Source organism: Quercus robur, chromosome 3, assembly GCF_932294415.1.
Source record: "Quercus robur chromosome 3, dhQueRobu3.1, whole genome shotgun sequence".
Lineage (NCBI taxonomy): Eukaryota > Viridiplantae > Streptophyta > Magnoliopsida > Fagales > Fagaceae > Quercus > Quercus robur.
The window spans coordinates 18,364,639-18,385,168 of NC_065536.1; the positions used below are offsets into that span (position 1 = coordinate 18,364,639).

General features: G+C 36.2%; 2 protein-coding genes across 2 annotated transcripts; one reads left to right on the plus strand and one right to left on the minus strand.

Moving 5' to 3' along the window:
* Positions 1-413: 413 nt before the first annotated feature.
* LOC126719351 (uncharacterized) lies at positions 414-1,874 on the plus strand. The gene is made up of 2 exons (XM_050421919.1): positions 414-801; positions 850-1,874. Exons 1-2 carry the CDS (start codon positions 414-416, stop codon positions 1,872-1,874), a joined length of 1,413 nt encoding a protein of 470 aa, XP_050277876.1.
* Positions 1,875-5,529: 3,655 nt separating this feature from the next.
* On the minus strand, positions 5,530-13,749 carry LOC126717355 (zeta-carotene desaturase, chloroplastic/chromoplastic). The gene is made up of 14 exons (XM_050419023.1): positions 13,218-13,749; positions 12,115-12,239; positions 11,709-11,843; positions 11,300-11,372; positions 11,043-11,116; positions 10,640-10,744; positions 9,883-10,127; positions 9,696-9,783; positions 9,496-9,538; positions 9,245-9,401; positions 8,967-9,095; positions 7,727-7,799; positions 6,801-6,965; positions 5,530-5,870 (listed from the first exon to the last, which is right to left on the minus strand). Exons 1-14 carry the CDS (start codon positions 13,387-13,389, stop codon positions 5,703-5,705), a joined length of 1,752 nt encoding a protein of 583 aa, XP_050274980.1. The 5' UTR covers positions 13,390-13,749; the 3' UTR covers positions 5,530-5,702.
* Positions 13,750-20,530: the final 6,781 nt, after the last annotated feature.

Consider the following 20,530-nt stretch of genomic DNA (forward strand, 5'->3'; position numbering starts at 1 on the left):
ATGGGAAATTTTTCAAAAGGGAAAAATCATAGTGGTATCTCCAAGCATGCTAGCACAAATAAAAGTAAGTCCCACAATGATCTGGGGATGGTACGATCTGGACGAGATGCAAGCTTGGCAACACATCTTCCCTCTAACACCAGAAAGCAAAATGAAGGGGTGGCTTCCAGTGACAGACCCGACGTGGATGGAATGGGCTTGCCCAGTGGATATTTCCATCAGACAGACTGACAAAAGGGGAAGCTCAGATTTTCGGGTGGAAAGCGCTGTCACCGCAATCTCTAGAGCTAAGCTTAAAAGACGTGAAAATAGAGGAAGAGGATGAGGTAAGGAAAATTTGGATGTCCAAGTTGGGAGTAGTGAGTTGCTAGGGAAACGTAATTTCCAAGAGTCTAATTCGGGCCGAAGTAGCAATGGGAGGGTCAAATGTTCTGATTTCATCAAGGGAGACTCAGATGGGAGTACTAGAACACATGGTGCTTCTTGCACAGGGAGTGGAATTCTCCAGGAGGCCTCTGAGGGAGTTGGGATGGAGATTGTTGAGCAAGATGGAAGCTCAGAATCTAAATGAAGCAGTTCGAGCTACCCCTGATTCTGTCCCAATGAATATTATTCTTTGGAATTGTAGAGGGGCTTTGAACCCTCGTTTTCATGTCACTCTGAAGAATTTGATAGACACCCACTCCCCCTCAATTGTGATTGTCACGGAAACACATGTTGGTGGAGAGAAGGCAAAGGATATTACAGATAGGCTCCCTTTTGATGGAGCATTACATGTTGACACTATTGGTTACTCTGGAGGTATCTGGGTGCTTTAGAAGTCTGATGCTGTTGAAGTTACGCAATTAGCAAAAACTGAACAGGAAATTCACGTGGTGGTTAAGGTACGTGCTCTTAACTCCTCCTGGTTACTTTCATCAATCTATGCTAGTCCTAGATTAGATGAAAGGAAATTGTTGTGGAATAATTTAGCTTCTATTGCTCCATCGCATGAATTACCCTGGCTATTGTTGGATGATTTTAATGAGTTATTATCTAGTGGGGACAAGCGGGGAGGTTACCCTATTAATCTTAGAAGAGTTCAATTGTTTAAGGATTGTCTGGACACTTGTGGTATGGTGGACTTGGGCTTTCATGGGCCTCAGTTCACTTGGGTCAATAAAAGGGAGGAGGGTCACTTCATTCAAGAAAGGTTGGATAGAAGGTTTGCTAATGCTGAGTGGAGAAGTCTGCATCCAGAGGCGGCAATACACCATTTGGCCCACACACACTCTAACCATTGCCCCGTGCTGCTTAAGTTGGATGATCATGGCCCTTCTAATTTATGCAGGCCTTTTCGTTTCCAACCCATGTGGATGTCTCACCCCCTGTTCCCGAAAGTTGTAACTGACTCTTGGACTGAAGATGGTCCCCTGAAATTGAATGTGGAAAATTTCACAGCTGATGTCAAGATTTGGAATAGAGAAGTCTTTGGAGATATCTTCCAAAGGAAAAAAAGAATAAAGGCTGGACTTAGGGGAATTCAATCTAGAATAGCTGAAGGACCGAATAGTCAGCTCCTAAACCTGGAATGTCATCTTAGAAAGGAGTATTTCGAAGTTCTTCAATATGAGGAGGAGTTCTGGTCTATAAAATCAAGGTACAACTGGCTTATACAAGGTGATAGAAACACGAGCTTCTTCCATACCTCGGCCTTGATTAGAAGAAGAAGGAACAGAATCCTATGCCTTAAGGACAGCCTTAGGAATTGGGTTCAGGGTGAGAGTGATATCGCTGAGTTGATTAGAAGCAGTTTCATAAAACTCTTCTCTACTGGTGTTACTAGTGTCCCTAGAATGAGGTGGAGTTTGGACATTTGGCCTAGTTTCCTCTGAAACGAAGATGCTTGCACTTTAAGTGCAAATCTAACCAAACTTGAAGTAAAGGAGGGTTTGGAGAGTCTTAAGCCGCTTAAAGCACCAGGACCTGATGGGATTCATGCGGGGGTTTTCCAAGCTTATTACCAGCAAGTTGGTACCTCAGCGGTAAATAAAGTGTTTAAGGTGTTTCAAAGCTCCACCATGCCCTCACACCTAAATGAGACCCTTATCACCCTCATCCCAAAGCATCCAAGGGCTGATTGTCTGGCTTTCTTTAGACCTATTAGCCTATGTAACACAGTGTACAAAGTGGTCATCAAGATCATAGTTAAGAGACTCCGTCCTTTTTTGCCTAAACTCATATCTCCCCTCCAAACCGCCTTTGTTTCGGGAAGAATGGGGTTGGATAATATGATCATCGCTTAAGAGCTTATTCATACAATGACGCTAAAAAAGGGGAAGACAGGGTTTATGGCCATCAAAATAGATTTGGAGAAAGCTTATGATAGACTTGAGTGGCATTTTATTAGAGATGTTCTTGAGCTCTATAGGCTGCCCCTCTCTCTAATCAAACTCATTATGAGTTGTGTGTCTAGCTCGTCGATATCTATTCTTATCAATGGCGGCAAAATTGAGCCCTTTCATCCTTCAAGGGGTATTAGACAAGAGGATCCCCTCTCCCCGTATTTATTCATCATGTGTATGGAAGTGCTTGGTTTTCTTATTTCGCGGAGATGTGAGGAAAACTTATGGCATCCGGTTCGGGCGTCAAGAGGTGGGCAAACTTTTTCTCATCTTTTCTTTGTCGATGACCTTGTTCTCTTTGCAAAAGCTGATTTGCGGAATTTTACTAGTGTTCGCGAGACTTTGGATACCTTCTGTGAGTTATCGGGTCAAAAAGTTAGTCTGAATAAGTCTAAAGTTTATTTCTCCCCAAATATCAGTCCTAAATCTAGAGAGGAGATGTGTGGGGTGCTTGGCATTCATTCGACCCCAAACCTTGGTAAGTACCTGGGCTTCCTGATCAAGCACCCGGGGTCATCTTCACAAGACTTTAACTTTGAAATGGAAAGGGTGCAAAACAAGCTGCAAGGCTGGAAAACAAACTTATTGTCAATGGCTGGTAGGGTAGTGATTGCACAATCAGTCCTCTCGGCAATCCCTGCCTATGTGATGCAAGGGTGCATACTCCCTACCCAAATTCTAAATAATCTTGATGAGGTTAGCAGGAATTTTGTGTGGGGATCGACGGATGATCATGAAAAACTGCATATGGTTGGCTGGGGAAAAGTTACTAAACCGAAGTGCCAAGGGGGTTTGGGCATTCAGGAAGCAAAAGGAAGAAATCTAACACTAGCTGCTAAACTGTGTTGGCGAATGGAGAACTCAAAAAGTGAAGGATGGGCTGATGTGTTGAGGAAAAAGTACATGTTTGGGCTTGCTAGAAAGCCAAAGGCTTATACTAGAGCTTGGAATGCAGTGAAGATTGGAAGAAGCATTTGTGAGAAAGGCTCTAAGTGGACAGTGGGGTGCAATAGCCCACTAAGCTTCTGGAATGATAAGTGGTTGAATATTGGCTCAATCAGGTCCCTCATTGAAGGTCCTTTGAACCAAGGAGAGAGTGAGGTGTGCATTAAGGAGCTGACTACAAATAATGGCTGGGATTTGACTAACCTTTCCTTTGTCTTCCCTAACCACATTCTGAATGCTATAAGAGCCATCCCACTTAGAAGATATGTTGTGCGGGAGGATCACAGGAGCTGGATCTCCAGCTTAAATGGGGAGATTGACTCCAGAAATGCTTACCTACTATCAATTGATGAGAACCTTGAAATACTGGATTTTCATGCCAAATGGATTTGGAAGGTCCATACTTTGCCCAAGATTAAAATTTTTCTATGGAAATGCTTGCACGTGAGCTTACCTGTGAAAGCCATTTTGACTCATCATGGTATTGGCGGTTTGGGAGGCTGTAACAGTTGCACAGAATTAGAGGAGAGTATTATTCATGTTTTGAGTGATTGCCCGATAGCAAAATACTTTTGGGAGCATTCTAGCTGTCTTGATAGTCTAAAACAATCCTTTTCGGATGATCTTATGGTATGGATAAAAAAGAATGCCTTAGACTCTTCAAAGGCCAATGGTAAGGATTATGACTGGTGCAATTTTTTTTCTACTGGGCTTGTGGAATTTGTGGCTGCAAAGGAATAAAAAGGCTTTCAAGCAACAATCCCTCAACCCAAATCTAGTACAGGTGGTGGAAATGCAAACTCGTGAGCTCATGTATTGTGTGTTGGAGCCTAACATAGGGAAGGACAGACTTTTGAGACAGGTCCAATGGCTGAAGCCAGCTGCTCGTTGGCACAAGCTCAATACGGATGGTTCGGTTGTCAACTCGAGTGGGCTGGCAAGGTGTGGCGGTTTACTTAGAGATTAGCACCGGACAGTGGGTTGTGGGTTTTACCAAGTCCATTAGTGTTAACTCTAGTATCGCCACAGAGTTGTGGGCTTTGAGGGAAGGGCTGGGAATGTGTTTAGAAAGGGGAATTTTTGCTATGGAGATTGAATCTTGATGCAACTACAGCAATTTCTTTAGTTTCTATCAATGTCAATGCTAATGGAAATTTGTCTGGTCTTGTTGATGATTGCAGGGAATTATTGCTGCGTCTGCCTCAAGTTAAATTATCACATTGCTTCATGGAAGCAAATTTTTGTGCCGATGCTTTAGCAAAGCTGGGATCGGCTTCTGTAGACTTGTCTTTAGTTTTTGTCTCCACTCCCCCTGTTATTTTGTAGCACCTGTATGATGATATGATGGGCGTTTATCGCGCTAGACTTTGTATAACTGGTGCTTGGGCGTTTATCGCACTAGACTTTGTATAACTGGTGCTTCTGCCAGTGTTTCTTAGTTAATGATATTTCCATAAAAAAAAAATTAAAAAAAAAAAAATGTAATCACTATGGGATAAACATCAATGAATAATTGAATACTATAAGTTATCATCAGTGAATACAACAAGAAGACTTAATCCCAAATTTTTTGGGATTGACTACAAATTCTCAACATACTAATCAGTGAATTGTATTTCAAGATTTTGTATGAATTACTAAAGTTGGTACTGTATAAACTCCTTTAACTTTGCAACTTCACATGTTTTCAAATTAAGATCTTTTACAAGTTTCCTAGTTTATATTAGCAGATTCCCACCATTGATTGTGTATAGATTATCACAGTAATGATTTAAGTTTGTAACCAAAAAGCCAAAATAGAGTACATTACTGCATCAACATGTGGACGTCGAGGAAGAAGCAGATTCCCCTATATTAGTTAGTTATACACACATAGGGCTGGTGTTGAATCCATGATCTCCGTCTTCACTGCTCTTACAAGAAGGTACCATTTGAGCTAAACCTTTCTTTTTTGGCAACAATACATAACCCCTTGGCAAATGTTTTTATTGAGCTTTTTGTTTTTTGGCATCAATGAGCAAGAGCTTAACCTTACACTACTTAAATATTATCACTTTTTTGAAACATAGAGTGGTTTTATCAAGGGATAAACCAATGAAACATAAAAAATCCTTGGATGTCAAAACTCCCTACCAGCAGCCCTCTTTCTTATTGAGCATAACTAAAGTGCGCATTGTAAATCATTGTTGACAAGATCGTATAAACACAGATGGATGAGATTGATTTCATGATTCTCTTGCAATTATTATTTCATTCTTTATACAATTTCGTTGTGTTACATACAAATTGAACAAACTTACTCCTGTGGAGCCACCACCTGCCCTCAACAATTTGAGGTGGTTTCTTAGTGCCCGAATAATAAATGACAATGTATTAGACTAGACTTAGCTCATCAGTAACATTGGCAGCCTTCGTGTTTTCTTGAGATTCAATGGCTGCAAGTTTCTTCCGCAATGCCACCAACTCTTCCCCAGCATCACATATAAATGCAGAAGCTTGCCTGCCAGACAAAGTTGCCCCCTCCATGCTGTCTATGTAATCCTGTACAACATATAACCATTTAGACTTAATACTGGTTTCTTTAATAATGTTTCTTTAGTGACATTCATCTGCCTCATGGAATATGGATTTCGTGCAGATTAGCAAGGGCTCATCAGCTAACAACTTAAATTTCAAGAATTTACTAAAATAAATATTTGTTATCTGTTATTGCAAAAATAACAAAGCTGTCATATGACATTGTTGGAACCAGTAGCCAACTTAAGATACTATACTCATCTTAGCCAAATAGCCAAGAAAGGTAACTTATTATGTCCTTTCCAACAGAAACGCCCTTGTTCCTGCTGAAAATAACTGAGTCCCCCAACCATTTTTAGCAGAACATGTTACTAGCCATCTCTCTCTCTCTCTCTCTCTCTCTCATGCTCAAATTTGTGCATCCAGACATGGGTGATAAGAGGGAAAGTGGTTATTGTGCAGCCACCTGCAGCCCATTAGCCATTAGGTTTGTCCAGAAAATATTATAGACCTGCTCGTAATATTAACAAGTGAAATGTCATGTAAGACATTGTCAGAACCAATGACCCACCAACAATGTCTAGCCACATTTGCAGAAAACAGGGAATATTAGTCTCTAAAAGGGCTGATTTTACTTATTTATTTTGGTAGATCATATTTTGAGCCTTGGAACATATTCAAAAATTTAGGTACTACAAAAGTTCTCATATATGTTAATTTAGAGATATAGTAGATTAACAACACTATTTTGAATGACCATATCATTATATCCTATATCATTTTTTTAATAGGTATCGTTATATCCTCTATCATAACCTTTTCAGAAGGAATCTCTGGCAAAAGTGTTCCAACAGTTTTTCTTTTTTCCTTTTTTCTTTTTCTGAATAAATGTTCAACAGTTGTATGCATGTTACAACCAAGCATCATGTGAGAGATTCGGGGCAGTGAAGTTACCTGTTTTGTATAAGAGCCAGCAAGGAAGAAATTTTTTACTGGTGTCTTTTGATCAGGTCTAAATGGATCTTTACCAGGTGCCTCCCGGTATAGAGATTGCCCAATTTTGACAACAGATGACCAAGTTACTTCTAAACCTTGAGATGATGGGAATAAAGCCAAAACCTGATAACAAAGACAGCGCTGTTTTAATTCAATTGAGAACAGAGCTCTATGAAGCCAACACCACAATGTGCATGCACATGTGTATCTTCTAAGTAGATGCCTCTTCAAAACAGAGATGCAATCTATGAAGTAGAACATAGCCTAAATTTTTAAATTAAGATATGAGATACTTAAGCATAAAGATAAATTAACTTCCTACTTTCTTTTTTTTCCCCATGGAAAATGGTAAAAAAATTATTTCCAACAGTTTTCTGAAGTTAATCAATATCATAAGAAATTTCCCAAAACATGCATAAGAACACTGGACAGATAGTTTATCATTTTCTACTCCTACTCTGTTGCAAGGAGGATCTAGTCGCCTATTCAATTTGGAATGCAAAGAAGTAGAGTGACGTGTTATCTGGAATTTTCTACCTTATTAAAACTTTTTTTTTAGCATGTTGACCTTCCAGAAAACAAGTTCAAACTCCGGCTCTTGCAATCACTTATCGATTAGATGGCTGCTTTTTCATTTTCCATATTCAGATCTTTTGGATAACCTAAATTTCAGAGGTCAGTTCTCTCTAGGGGATCTATTTTGAACCTCCATTGTACTGAAGTTGCACCCATTTCTTTCTTTTCCACTAAATTGTTTATAACCATGAAATAAATTCCATAACATGACAACTGGACTGGAGAAAGAACACATGAAACTGAAAGCAATAACTTTGGTTTCCTTTGAATGCAATTGAGGTTATTTGATAAACAAGAGTAGTTTTTACCTGTTTTGCCACTCTTGCTATGATTTCCTCATTTGGCAAGGGCATGTAAGGATCCCCTGGTGTCAGAACACACCTGCAAGACAGAAACCACTTTTTTGACTGAGTAGGTGAATACAAAAGAAAATATTAATGGAGACATAAAAACATGAGAAGAGAATATTCATTCCAAATTGGATGTTTGCAGTAGGGCTTCACAACTTAACATCAGGGATTGAAAAGTTTCAAATCCTTACTGCTAGGTAATATTTAGCCAATCACTGAGGTCAAGATATTTGTATTAACTTATGTAAGTATGAGTGATATTAGCATTATAATATTGGAAAAAAAAAAAAAAAACGCAATAACAATAATACATTGAGATCATTGCAGTACATGCCCAAGCCGCTTGAATGAAAACATCGAATAGTATGATAGTAAAACAATGCATATACTTGTGGGACAGCTTGGTAGTGTTCCAAGTCCTATGTTACCCTCTTTTTTTGGTTTAGGAAAATTCATGTCATCTATTACCTGTTACAAAAGCTTCTTTTCTTTTTAATATACATTTATTTTCCCTCGTATTCATTTCCCATTATCCTTGAAAAGAAAAGGTGAAACCTAAAACAGAGGTAAAAGTTACATTCAAAACAGATAATACCAGTGGTTTTACAGCTTTGCATATAACTTGGCATCTAGAAAGACAAAAGATAGTGAAGGATATGACAAATGATAATACAAAACAGCAAACAGAAAGATTTACCAGTAAATTCTTTTAAAGTGGAAAAAGAAAAGGATTCTAAGTCATAAGCTACCAAACTCCATCTTATAACAAACACAAAAAACAAAGCTTAATTTAGTGGTGGTAAAAGTCTAGGTCTAGAAGTGAATCTACATGGAGGGAAGAATGCAAAATACAAATTGCAAGAGCAGAGAATCCTGAGATCAATGTAATATACACTAGTTGTGGTAGCAAATTTGTTGATAGTGATAGAGGTAGAAGGGTCAAAATCAGCACACAAAATGTTTACTATGTTGGTCGCAAAGAATGAATAGGCATACACAACAACCAGCACACAGCAAACCTAAAAGAAGGATTAATACACAGCAAACTACAAATAAATAAAAGCCTTCCGGTAAGAATCACAAGTCATAGCTATCCTATTGACTGGAAACATATGTTGGCAGATCAATATTGCCACAATGTAATAAATATTGCCAGAATATGAGACTCAAATGATAATGATAAGAACATTTTCCTTACTGGAGCAATGAACCTTGTCCCTCAATGTAGTAGTCTTCGGGAGATGTTAGTGCTAAGTCGGCAAAGCAAGAGAAATCTGCATCTGGACTATAAAGAAGGTTATCTAACCCCGCAGCTTGCCTCAATTGCCTACCAGTCAGAAGGTAACATTTCACAATGAAATAAAGCAAAAGGTCTTAGGCTTTCAGAAGTGTAACAGAAGCAGATTTTCTTTGTTCCTCATAGCAATGGCATCCCACTTCTCCATGCCAATAACATCATATGGATGAGATAATTACCTTGACCGTTCTAGATCCTGTAACTCTGTGACCCAACCGTTGTATCTTAGTTGTACTGTGACAACAGGAACTCCAACTAGCTCATAAATATTATTGAAAAAGTCCAATTCCCTCCACTGAGTTGGAAGTAATCTTTTGATTCCAGGGACATCACATGCTGCCAAAAGACATTCCTAGGCTTAGAGAATACTCGCCTGAACTAAATAAATTTATAATTATAAACAGACACAGAGGAAGAACAAACCACAAACCTGCAACATAAGCATCAGCTTTCACAGTTTTCTTACTAGTAGCCTGAGATGAATAACAAATAGTAGGCATTAACACTCAAAAGAAGAATCCTAAAGTCCACAACGCCATGTAACAGTTAAAAATCCCAGAGTTGTGCTGGACTTGGAAGCAAGTCAGCAGGTATAGTGATAGATTAATACACAGATGGTTGACTAATCACCTTAGACATAGCAAGTCCTGTGACATACGTGTCTCCATCAGCTGATTTATCATAGAGTATCTCTCTACAACCCCACCTAAGATGGAACCTGTTCTAGCAGAGGAGCAACAAATGAATATAGGAGAATACAGCAAATAATGAATCACTATTCCATTCATCTAAAGTTCTCATATTCCAAAAATAATACCTTCCCCCTTTGTCTGTGATATATTTTCTGATGGGACCACTCAAGTAAACATCCGGAGAACCCTTGAGCATGCGTAGAAGTGAAGCCTCCGTCTTAGTGGCAAACAATGAGAATATAGTGAGCATGCAACGAGCACTCATATTATCACAATCAATAAACCCAAGGGCATAGGCAACAGGATCCCACATTCTCTGAATACTCATGCGTGTGCCACCTTTGGACAAGAACCAATCAGAGAAGCTAATCTGTAAGAAAAAAAATGAAATGTTCAAATGATAGAATCACGTAAAAAAAAATACAAGTACATACAAAAAAGCCTGAGAATAAAAAAGATAGAGCCACAAAAGTACATTTATGTTTCAATCAAACTATAGCCAAAGACCATGTAAAAACACTTCCCCCCATCCCCATCCCCAACCCAACCCCCCCCCCCCCCCCCCCCCACCCATACACACACAAAAAAAATCCAAGGATAAACAGAAAAATAACATAGAAAGGTGGAGGTGAACAGAAAAGTTAGAAGTCTCCATGAAAACTGAAAATTCCCTCCTGGGATTTTTGTCTTCAGATCTCCTCCAGAGAGTACTACTAGTCAAGTTTTGCAGAAATTACTGCTCCCCAGATGTGTCCTATTGATGGTATGTAGTTTCTGGGACTAGGGTTTTCCCTTTGTAACCCAAAAAAAAAAGGCAACTATTCTAATAGATCAGAATAAGGAAAGGAGCCCAAAAATATTAGACAATAAAACATCTCTTACACTATCCAAATTCCGTATATCCCTCATTGCACCATCTGGATCAACAAGAGCCCTCACAACTGGACTTAGAGCAAGAGCCACAGCATTTCTTGCTTTATCATAAGTCTGCACTTTTACAATATGTGAAAGAAAATAGATCAGTGACAAATTCCAAAGAAGCAAGAAACTTCAGCAACAATGTAAGCACTGCAAAAGGAGATTTTTCAGTAAGATAAAATCCACATTTAGCCACTTTTTTTTTCCTTTTCAATGATCCACAAACTGTCAAATTAAGTTTAACCAACTAAAACCGAGATATTTTGCATCACTAAGAATTGAAAGCACATCTTTGAACGATAATAGATGGTCATGGCATGAAAATATGGTGTGACGAAGGCAGTGACAATGGCATAGTAAGCACTACCTTAAGCTGATTTGTAGTTAAAAATGCACGAATTCCATGTAATGGAGCTCCAACTAGAAATCGAAAATCAAGTTCTGAAGTAGAAAACCAAAGTATTAGCAACATATTTCTGAGTATAAATGATACACAAATACAACATTCAGCATTGCCAAAAGCAATTTGCAAATATATATATATATATATATATATATAATGAAACTATTAAGCTTATTTATTATTAAGTAAAACTTTATTTAAGATCAAGCATAGAATCATACCACCAATTTGACCATCTTTGTTTACAAAAGTGTGAGTATGGTCCTTCACAAGTAGATTTTTATCTGCACCCACCTAGGTTCAATTAAAATTAGAAAACTATCAGAGACTACATAGATAGAGAATCTTTTTCTTAAAGAATTCATAGTTATAACTACTATTCAGGAGATTTTACAAGATTTTGATTCTAAAAAGAGGATAAGCTAAGTCAAGTGCAGAGAAGGCAAAAATCTGAATCAGCCCATTACATCACAGAACAGGGACCTTTTTTTCCCCTTTCCAGAAATCACAAATCACATCTCTGGTTCATGCCATACTTGCATGTGTTTTCTAGCTATATAATACTAATGTGTAAAGTTTGCAACGAATGCTAGAATGTCATATCACTGCAACCAAGCAAGTTATGTTCACCTTTTTCATCAAACGGAAAAGATTATTATAGCAACCAAAGAAAACATGTAGTCCCATTTCAATGTGGTTCCCACGTCGGTCAACAAAAGAACCCACTTTTCCACCAATAAAAGTCCTTGACTCGTATATATCCACCTGAAAATACAAAAAAATAAATAAAACAGAGGAAAGAATATCCTCACAATGAAAAAGCATTAAAATAACAGAAGATAAAATACTCTCTAGTGCATTTCTGCTGAAAAAACTTAGCAGAATAACCGAAAATGCTGATTTTATATCTAATTCTTCATTTTCAAAAAAAAAAAAAATGGTGGAATGGTGGTATGATCAAGCCATTGGAAATTTGCAGGAAACATAGAAGACATATTGTCAGCATTTGAGGAGGATAGAATAAAATGGGCCAAACCTCATGGCCCTGATCCAAAAGTTCAACCGCCGTTGACATGCCTGCTAGCCCAGCTCCAATAATAGCAACTTTCAGCTTAGGTCCCCGATAATGTTCAGGTTCTGGTGGAAACAACCCTTTTGGAGCTGCCATGTAAATCATTCATTTAAATATATTGAAGTCCAAACACTGCACCTAGAATCACTAATTCCTAAGTAAATGCAATCAGAAGATTTTGATCTTTTGGATGCTCATAAAAAAAATATAGACTTTTATCTTTTGGTTATATTAAACTAGAATTCAGTCTTTATTCATTTATTGCATTGACACATTTGCCTAATTGAGAAGCTTAAATCAAAATAAACGAATAAAATTCATATGCATTCCACTATTTTTAGGATATAGAACTATGAAGTGGTACTGTGGTAGTAAGCCCTTTTTCCAATTCAATTTGTTTAGCTTGTCATAAAAAGAAAATGAAAGGGGAAGAAAAATATATTGGTTTACTAATTTTCACAACTGCATATAAACTTATTCATCCTAGGATTCAATTACAAGACCTGAGGTATGAGTATAATTCTCTACTCAATCCAACACAAATAGAGGCCTTAAATCTTTCACACACTGAACAGTTCAAGTAAACTTTGAAAGACACGACGTTTTAGGTGGAGAAATAAGTAATTGATAATCCTGAAAACCATCCAAAAAGAAAGAGGATACTTCCAATTGAACTAATTTACTAACCAAGATCAAAGTCTACTTAGCAAACAAGTTTTCATTTTTCCATTAATGAACATCCAATTCAAATTAACTACTACAAAACCTCACCACATAGCATTTCCTCAACAACAGAATTCAAACCACACATGATATACCCTCCTAACCCCCTTCCCCACTTTTCCCCTTCAACCAAATCCGATTCTCAAACTCAGCTCAAATAACTATCAAATTCACATATAAATCACCATAAACTCCCTCAAATTCAGTGAAAAGTCACTCAACCCATCAATCAAAACCAAAAAATTTCTCACCAAACAACAAAATACCAAACACCCAGAAAGCAAAAAAGGCACAAAAACCAGATATTTCATAGTTCCGTATATATGGTAATAACACAGAATTACCATTAGTACGCATGTCAGAAACTTTGGTTTCCAAAGAGTCCAAAGAGGAGCGAACCCAGAACCTCTGACTCTTCACCTGAGACACCGAACGCCTACCCCAGAACAAGAACCCGGCCTTGTCACTTCTGGTCCCAGTGACCGAAGCGCCCGGAGAAAGAACCCAAGAAGCCATAGATAAAAGACACCCAAAACACTACAAATTTTAAACCAAACAAACTGATATATGTTTTTCTCTCTCTCCCTCTCTGTTTTTTCTATGTACTAATTACAATTAACTTAGTTCTATCTTTGTCTAAACTATGTTTGTATCAAAAGAAATGTAAATTTGGACACGACCCTTTTGAGAGAGAGGGTATCTGTCTATCTGAGGATTGAGATGCGCTTAACAGTGGTTTTTGGAAGTTAATGCGGTTGGCATGTGTGTATGTCCGTGTAGTAGTGTCTACTCTGTAGTGTAGTGTTTGTAAAAAGAAAAGTGCATGAATTGTGAAATGTGGAAGTGGAAGTGCCACTACTTCCATTTCCGCTGACGATAATGTTAATGTTAATGCGCCACACCAAATCTGGAGATTGGACAAAAGAGTCCACAATTTGGGCTGTTTTATTTTATATGGCCTGGCTGGGAAAGCTAATTACTTTTTTTCCTTTTTTTTTTTTTGTGGGTATATTCATTTACATGACTTCATGCACAAAGTGTTTGTGTACAAAGAAGAAAGAGTTCGAGTTAAAAGATTAGTCGCATATGGTAACTATTTCAAAAAAAAAAATTATCTTTTATTGTGTGAAAATAACTCGAGAAAGTCACAATTTCAGTTTAAAATTAGCGTGTATAGTGTGCGTAAGAAACATAGTTTTATATGTTATATCCATAACATTACTTTACTCAAATGATAGGTGAAATTTTTTCTTTTATTTTCTTTAAAATTCAATAATAGATGAAAATGAAAAAAAGCTGTAAATTAATAAATATCAGACTGTTATAAGTCTTGTGAATTGTAATTCAACTTGCCTCTTAATGTTTCCAATTAAAATATTTATTATTCAAATTTCTTATCTTTTGTAACTATTGAAATAAAATAAAAAGAAATCTCACACCAATAATACATGGAAGCCAGGCCTGATTAATGAACTAGAGAGTAGGAAGATATATTCAACTCACTATAAGGTCATTGGTTTCTTCAAATAGGAAAAAAAACAAAAAAACAAAACAAAACAAAACTACAAGTTCATTGGCACATGCAAGGATTTTTTTTTTTTTATAGGACATGCAAGGATATTATTGTTTCTACATATTCACTATTGAATATTTTGATTCACGCTTCTCATTTTATTTGTCTTGTTAATATTAGAATGGAATGGAATGGAATTAAGTAATCTTGATTAGGTGTTTTAAAATAAATAAATGAAAATGAATGGAATATAAATAATTTTGTTTAGGAGTAACATAGAGAGAATTGAATGGAATCATTTTATAACAATATTACTATTACACCTCTATTTTAGGGTTGAATATATAGGAGTATATTGGGAGTTTTAGTAAAAAATTCATTAAATCTAATTTTATTTCCTCTCATTCCTCCCAATTTCAAGGGGAATGAAAATTTAAGGTTTTAAGGAAATAGAGAGGAATGAATGTTCCCTCCTATTCATTCTATTCTCTTCCACTTAAACCCCCAAACAAACGGTTGAATATATAGGGATATATTAGGAGTTTTAATAAAAAAAAAGTCATTAAATCTAATTTCATTCCCTCTCATTCCTCCCAATTTCAAAGGGAATGAAAATTTGAGGTTTTAAGAAAATAGAGAGGAATAAGTGTTCCCTCCTACTCTTTCCATTCTCTCCCACTTAAATCCCCAAACAAGGGAAGGGAAGAATATTCTAAAATTATTCTTTTCATTCCTTTCCATTCCTTCCTCCCAAATAAGAGAATGAATGGAATGATCATAAGAGAATGAAAAAGAATGAAATGATCATAAGAGAATGGAATGGAATGGAATTAAGTAATCTTAATTGGATGTTTTAAAATAAATGAATGAAAATAAATGGAATGTAAGTAATCTTGTTTTGGAGTAACATAGAGGGAATGAAATGAATTCATTTCATGAAAATATTATTATTAAACTCTTATTTTAAAATAAATGGTTGAATATGTGAGGGTATTTTGGGAGTTTTAGTAAAAAATTCATTAAATCTAATTTTATTCCCTCCTTTTCATTCCCTCCCATTCCTTCCAATTTCAAGAGGAATGAAAATTTGAGGTTTTAAGGAAATAGAGAGGAATGAGTGTTCCCTTCTACCCATTTCATTCTCTCTCACTTAAACTCTCAAGAAAATGAACTTTCAATTCCCTCTATTAAAACTCCTAAACAAGGGAATGAAAGAATATTATAAATTTATTCTTTTCATTTCTTTCCATTCCATTCAATTCTCTCCTCCCAAACAAAGGCTAATCCAAGTAAAACATTATCAATACTTAAATAGTACAGTATAAGACTGGGAAGTAAAAATATGGCGAGATGTGAAGCCAAACCCCATTCTTAGAGCTAGAGGAAAATACATTTGAGACAATAATCATTTTACAAGTAGAAATCCAATATACATTATTTAGATTAGGATTTTCTAAAGATATTTAGAATAACTTTTGAAATGAGTAGATTTGATTTTTTTACATCATCAATACATAAACAATTATTAACTATTAGTATCATTTTTATATTTATTTAAATTATTGATTGATGACATTAAAAATAAATTAATTAAATAAAATCACTCAACAAAATAATTGATAAAATTGTAAGAACTCTACTGTGGTGCTATGGCCCAAAGACTTTAGCCTGTTATGGGCTCAATTAATTTGTTCTCTGGTAATGTTATTGGCCAACAATGGGAGATCCCAAGAATAGTCTGTCACAATAATGGACTGGGCCATCCGATTGATCCAACATTATGCTATGAGTCTGTGGCCAAGGATGCAACTTACTGGCCAAAATCCCCTTTCTATGTTCCAGGCAGGACCTCAGTTCCCAAGGATTATGCTCTCACCTTCCTCTTGTGTTTCTCACCCCTATTTTCCCAACCCCCATCACCATAACCTCCTTCCTCTCTTATACTCTCTTGTTGGTGGAGCCCTCATGATGACAGAATCTTCAACACGTGTGTGGGACCACTTATTCAGGGGTTAAGGTGACTATCGGGGTCTATAGCACTGTTATTGACTATCAAATCATCTATCAGAAGTGGGACCTAGCCTTCTGACATTGAAAGGATTGCTTAGTAACTTGCGCTTGACACCAATTAGGTGCTCAGACGTATGTCCATCTTCAAGCCTCCTTGTGTCCTCGGCAGAGATAATGGGTCGTAGCGTTGGTCCATCTCATTGTTTGCCCATCCTTGAGCCGAGCCCAATCTTTAGAACGGGCCTCCTCATATCTTCGGTCCAACTCGGAATGGGCCTATGACCTTTCCCACCACATCTATGTTGAATTTATCCTAAACATTCTAGCCGACCATAAATTGTGCATAAATCTCATTATTACCATTATTATTGAATGAAGTTAATAGTTGATGATTCTGAAAGGTGTGACTGAAAATGAAAAGTGTGGGCACAGGATCAGTGATGGCATGAGGATGGAAGAAAAATCCAATTCACATTCTTTTACTCATCAGTGATGCACTAAGTAATACCTTGTGTAATGGTTGTATACAATCAATTAATGTCTCACAACATGTGGTATTCACAAGTATTTGGATTGGTTCACACCAACTGCATGTGAGACAACAATAGTTTGCGATTGATGTATAAAATATTTCTTTCTTAACAACCTTTTTTTGTTCTATTTATGGGATTCAAAATCAAGTAATTAACAAAGAGAGAATTTTAAATAAATAAAAAATTGAGAGAATGAAAAATTCAAGCATTTTAAAAAATTATTAATATTTTGTATTTTAATATTGTAAGAGGAGGAGGGTATATTTGTTTCATATTAACGCTATTAAAATTTTAGGTAGAGCCTAATAATGCTAATAATGCTAGTATAATATGATGTGGCAGTTTAAGATCAATTTGAACATATTATGAAATCTGTAATATATATAAAATCAAAAAACATTTGAATTTTTGTTAATCTCATAATATTTTTCCACATAAGTTTTTTTTTTCTTATAATTTTACATGTTAATATCCTAATATATATATATATATATATATATTTAACTCTATAATTAAACCCTTACTTAAATAATAGATTTTTTTTTTTTTTTTGAGAAAGTGAAAAAATAAATAATTCAATATACAAACAAAATCATAATAAATATATCTACTACATACTGTTACAAAATATATATTGTAGGGACACGAATTTGTTTAACGGCCCAAGAGTGACGTTGGGCTCGTATGCAATGGGCCCCAACAATATGATTTGTAGAGAGTGGGCTTGAATGGCATGACCTTGGGCACAGGTAGACGGTTTGATCGTGGCGTCTATGGACATTCTTACACGGGCGGGCCTGGCTTGACTAGCTAAGCCCTCCATTGATACGGGTTGTAGGACTTTTTGTCCTCGGACGTTGTCCAAGGATCCTTATATCCTTCCCTTTCTCCCCTTTAACCGGGGGAGAGAGTCCCCCCTTTCTTCTGGGGGTCTTTTTCTTTTATACTCATGTTTGTTTTCCTATTTAGAGTCCACGTATAAGTTTCACTTTTCTGGGGTGCAAACCTGTCCTGTCAACCCATACCTAGTATGGTTTGGGGTCGTTGGGAAAGTTAAAGGGTATGGTTTAAAGGATGGACTTGTCAGATACAGGGCTTGGTATTATGACATTGGCAGCATTTTCCCTTACCCTGCCCCTAAACCCCGTTTTCCCCCTTTCTTCAGGCGTTTCATGAGGTGCCGAGCAAGAGGTCGTCCTCGGCAATGGCTCTCCTCGGCTTGGGCCCTAGGCCCTGGGCCCCCATGTAGAGTGGGACTGGGCCGCGAATTCACTAGCCCCACATATATATATATATATATATATATTAAATATATTATCTGTATTGATACACAAGTCAAAATAAGTGTGGACTCCAGTTAATTCAACTAGTAAAATCTCTTATTATTAAATAAAAAATCTAAGGTTCAACCCTTGCATATATTAAAAACCAATTGGCATCTTAGTTTGATGATAAAGAACAATTATCAAGAAGCAAACTTCATAGGTTTGAAATACTATCGTATCTACCAAAAAAAAAAAAAAAAATCATCAACAAATCTCACTTTAAACCCTATGGTTTAAGGGTAGTTGAAATTAAATTCTAGACATGGTAAAATTAGACTTGATTTGCTAACCTAATCTGAACTCGAAGGAAAACACTTGACACGAACCCAAAATTTTTATCTAAAATAAAACAGGGTTGACCCATGACTCAACCCATTTTTTATAGGTTGACCTGGTCCAACTAGTTTTTTAAAACTATTTTTAAAAAATAAAATAAAATTCAGCTGATCTAGTGGGTGCACAACTCAAACTCAATCAATAACTTCAATACAAAATCTACAAAACCAAAACCATTAATTATTGTCTAAGCAAAGCTAACTAAACTACTCTGTCTCTAAAATCTAAACCGTAAACGGCTGTGGAAGTTGTGTGTATGGTTACTGGGGAAGGCTTTTATTCTATATATATATATGGGGAAGTTTTTATCCAATGACTACTGATCAACACGTCTCTTTGATAGAAATGTAGATTGGCCAAAGACAAATAGTAGAGAACAATAATAGAAGCATCCTCTCTATCTCACTCTCTCTCCGTAGCACCTTTTCTTTTTCATTTTTTTCTGTTCTCTCTCTTTTTAGTTAAGGGTGTTACATCAACTCCAAGATTTTACTTTCTAAAAGTTCATTTCTTGATTTCTTTTTAGGATGAAATACAATTAACAACGCTAAGATGGAGGCTAATACTAACCAGATTCAAGACTTTTTAAAACTGATCAATCCGGTACTTAAATCCAACTTGGTTTATATACCGTTACTCACTTTTCTCATCTTTCTCACATCATTAGGAACAAGTTGATCAATTTTGAAAAATCTTAAACCTTACTAATATTAATCCAAACCTCGAGGCTGTTAACTATATTTTACCCTTCTTTTTATTATCATCACTATTTGTTTTTTCTCAAAGTGAGTTCAGAATTTCAGATTCATGGATCACCGACACTATCGACATCATATAAAGTGCATTGTACATTTGCAAGCTTAAAGAAGGCCATCATTGGTGTGTTGCATAGCATGATTTACATCCAAATGCTCAAATAGAGAGATTTGGCAATACCAACCTTCCCACGTGTTTGTGTTTTTGTTTTTTTTTTTTTATGCATGAGAAATGTCCTATCTTTAAGAGCTACAAGATGCACTTAAATGATAGGTTACCAGATAGCTAGTACTAGTTGGCCCTTACATAAGCTTATGAGTCGACCAGTCATGACCTTTCATTGCTAAAGCTCTTGTGAGACGTTGGTGTAAGCAATAATCATAAGATTCATAACAAAAAGAAGACAATGTGTAAGCTGACAGACAGGAATTCTGAGGGCATGTGTTAGGTGTTGGGTATTATTCATTTAAGTACATTTTCCACATCCCCCAACATTTGATGCCACATGAAAAGTGAGTGAAAGAAAAATATGGATTGAGATATGCAATTACATCATGCAATTAACCTCATTTAATTTCTTCATAAAAATTTTTACATTTTCAACTTTTTAATTTTAACTTTTTAAATTTTTTAAATATTTTTTTTATTTAATAATTGAGATTGAAAGTTGTTTTTTTTAACTCTCAATCTCAACCATTCATTACAATTACGACCTAATCACAATCCGGGAAAATATAACCCATGTTAGCACTTTTTCACAACATGCTAAAGCAGCTTAAGGTAAAATGTTGTGATTAATCCAATTCACTTTCACTTGCCAATCGGAACAAAATTATACGTGAATAAGCGTGTATCTATAGAAATTTTGGGAAAATATGTTTTAGTAATTAAGGTGTTCTCTAGTTCCTAAAGAAACCTTGTAGCCTTCTGATGAAGCAATTGATCATATTGAACAACCACTCAAATGGAGAATGCTCGTAGTTGTAGTTATATGATACCAGTGCCATAGCTTCGATACTTAAGTCCGAAAAGGGGAATTAATCTTGTGATATTAAAGTAGTCTCGTACCTCCTCTTGATCAAAATTTCTTCTTATATAGGCTTGTTCATAAGATATTTCCCTTGTTTTAGTCACTATCTATTATGGTTATAATGGGACTTAAGACATAATAATTTATGTTTGTT

Excerpts from the sequence above, each read along its gene's own strand:
- LOC126719351 (XM_050421919.1), top strand. The coding sequence starts at position 414 with ATGGGAGGGTCAAATGTTCTGATTTCATCAAGGGAGACTCAGATGGGA. Across the intron at positions 802-849 it reads CACTATTGGTTACTCTGGAG|CAAAAACTGAACAGGAAATT; the intron begins GTATCTGGGTGC and ends TTACGCAATTAG.
- LOC126717355 (XM_050419023.1), bottom strand. The coding sequence starts at position 13,389 with ATGGCTTCTTGGGTTCTTTCTCCGGGCGCTTCGGTCACTGGGACCAGA. Across the intron at positions 10,128-10,639 it reads ATATACGGAATTTGGATAGT|ATTAGCTTCTCTGATTGGTT; the intron begins GTAAGAGATGTT and ends TTTTTCTTACAG. Across the intron at positions 9,096-9,244 it reads CAGGATCTAGAACGGTCAAG|GCAATTGAGGCAAGCTGCGG; the intron begins GTAATTATCTCA and ends TCTGACTGGTAG.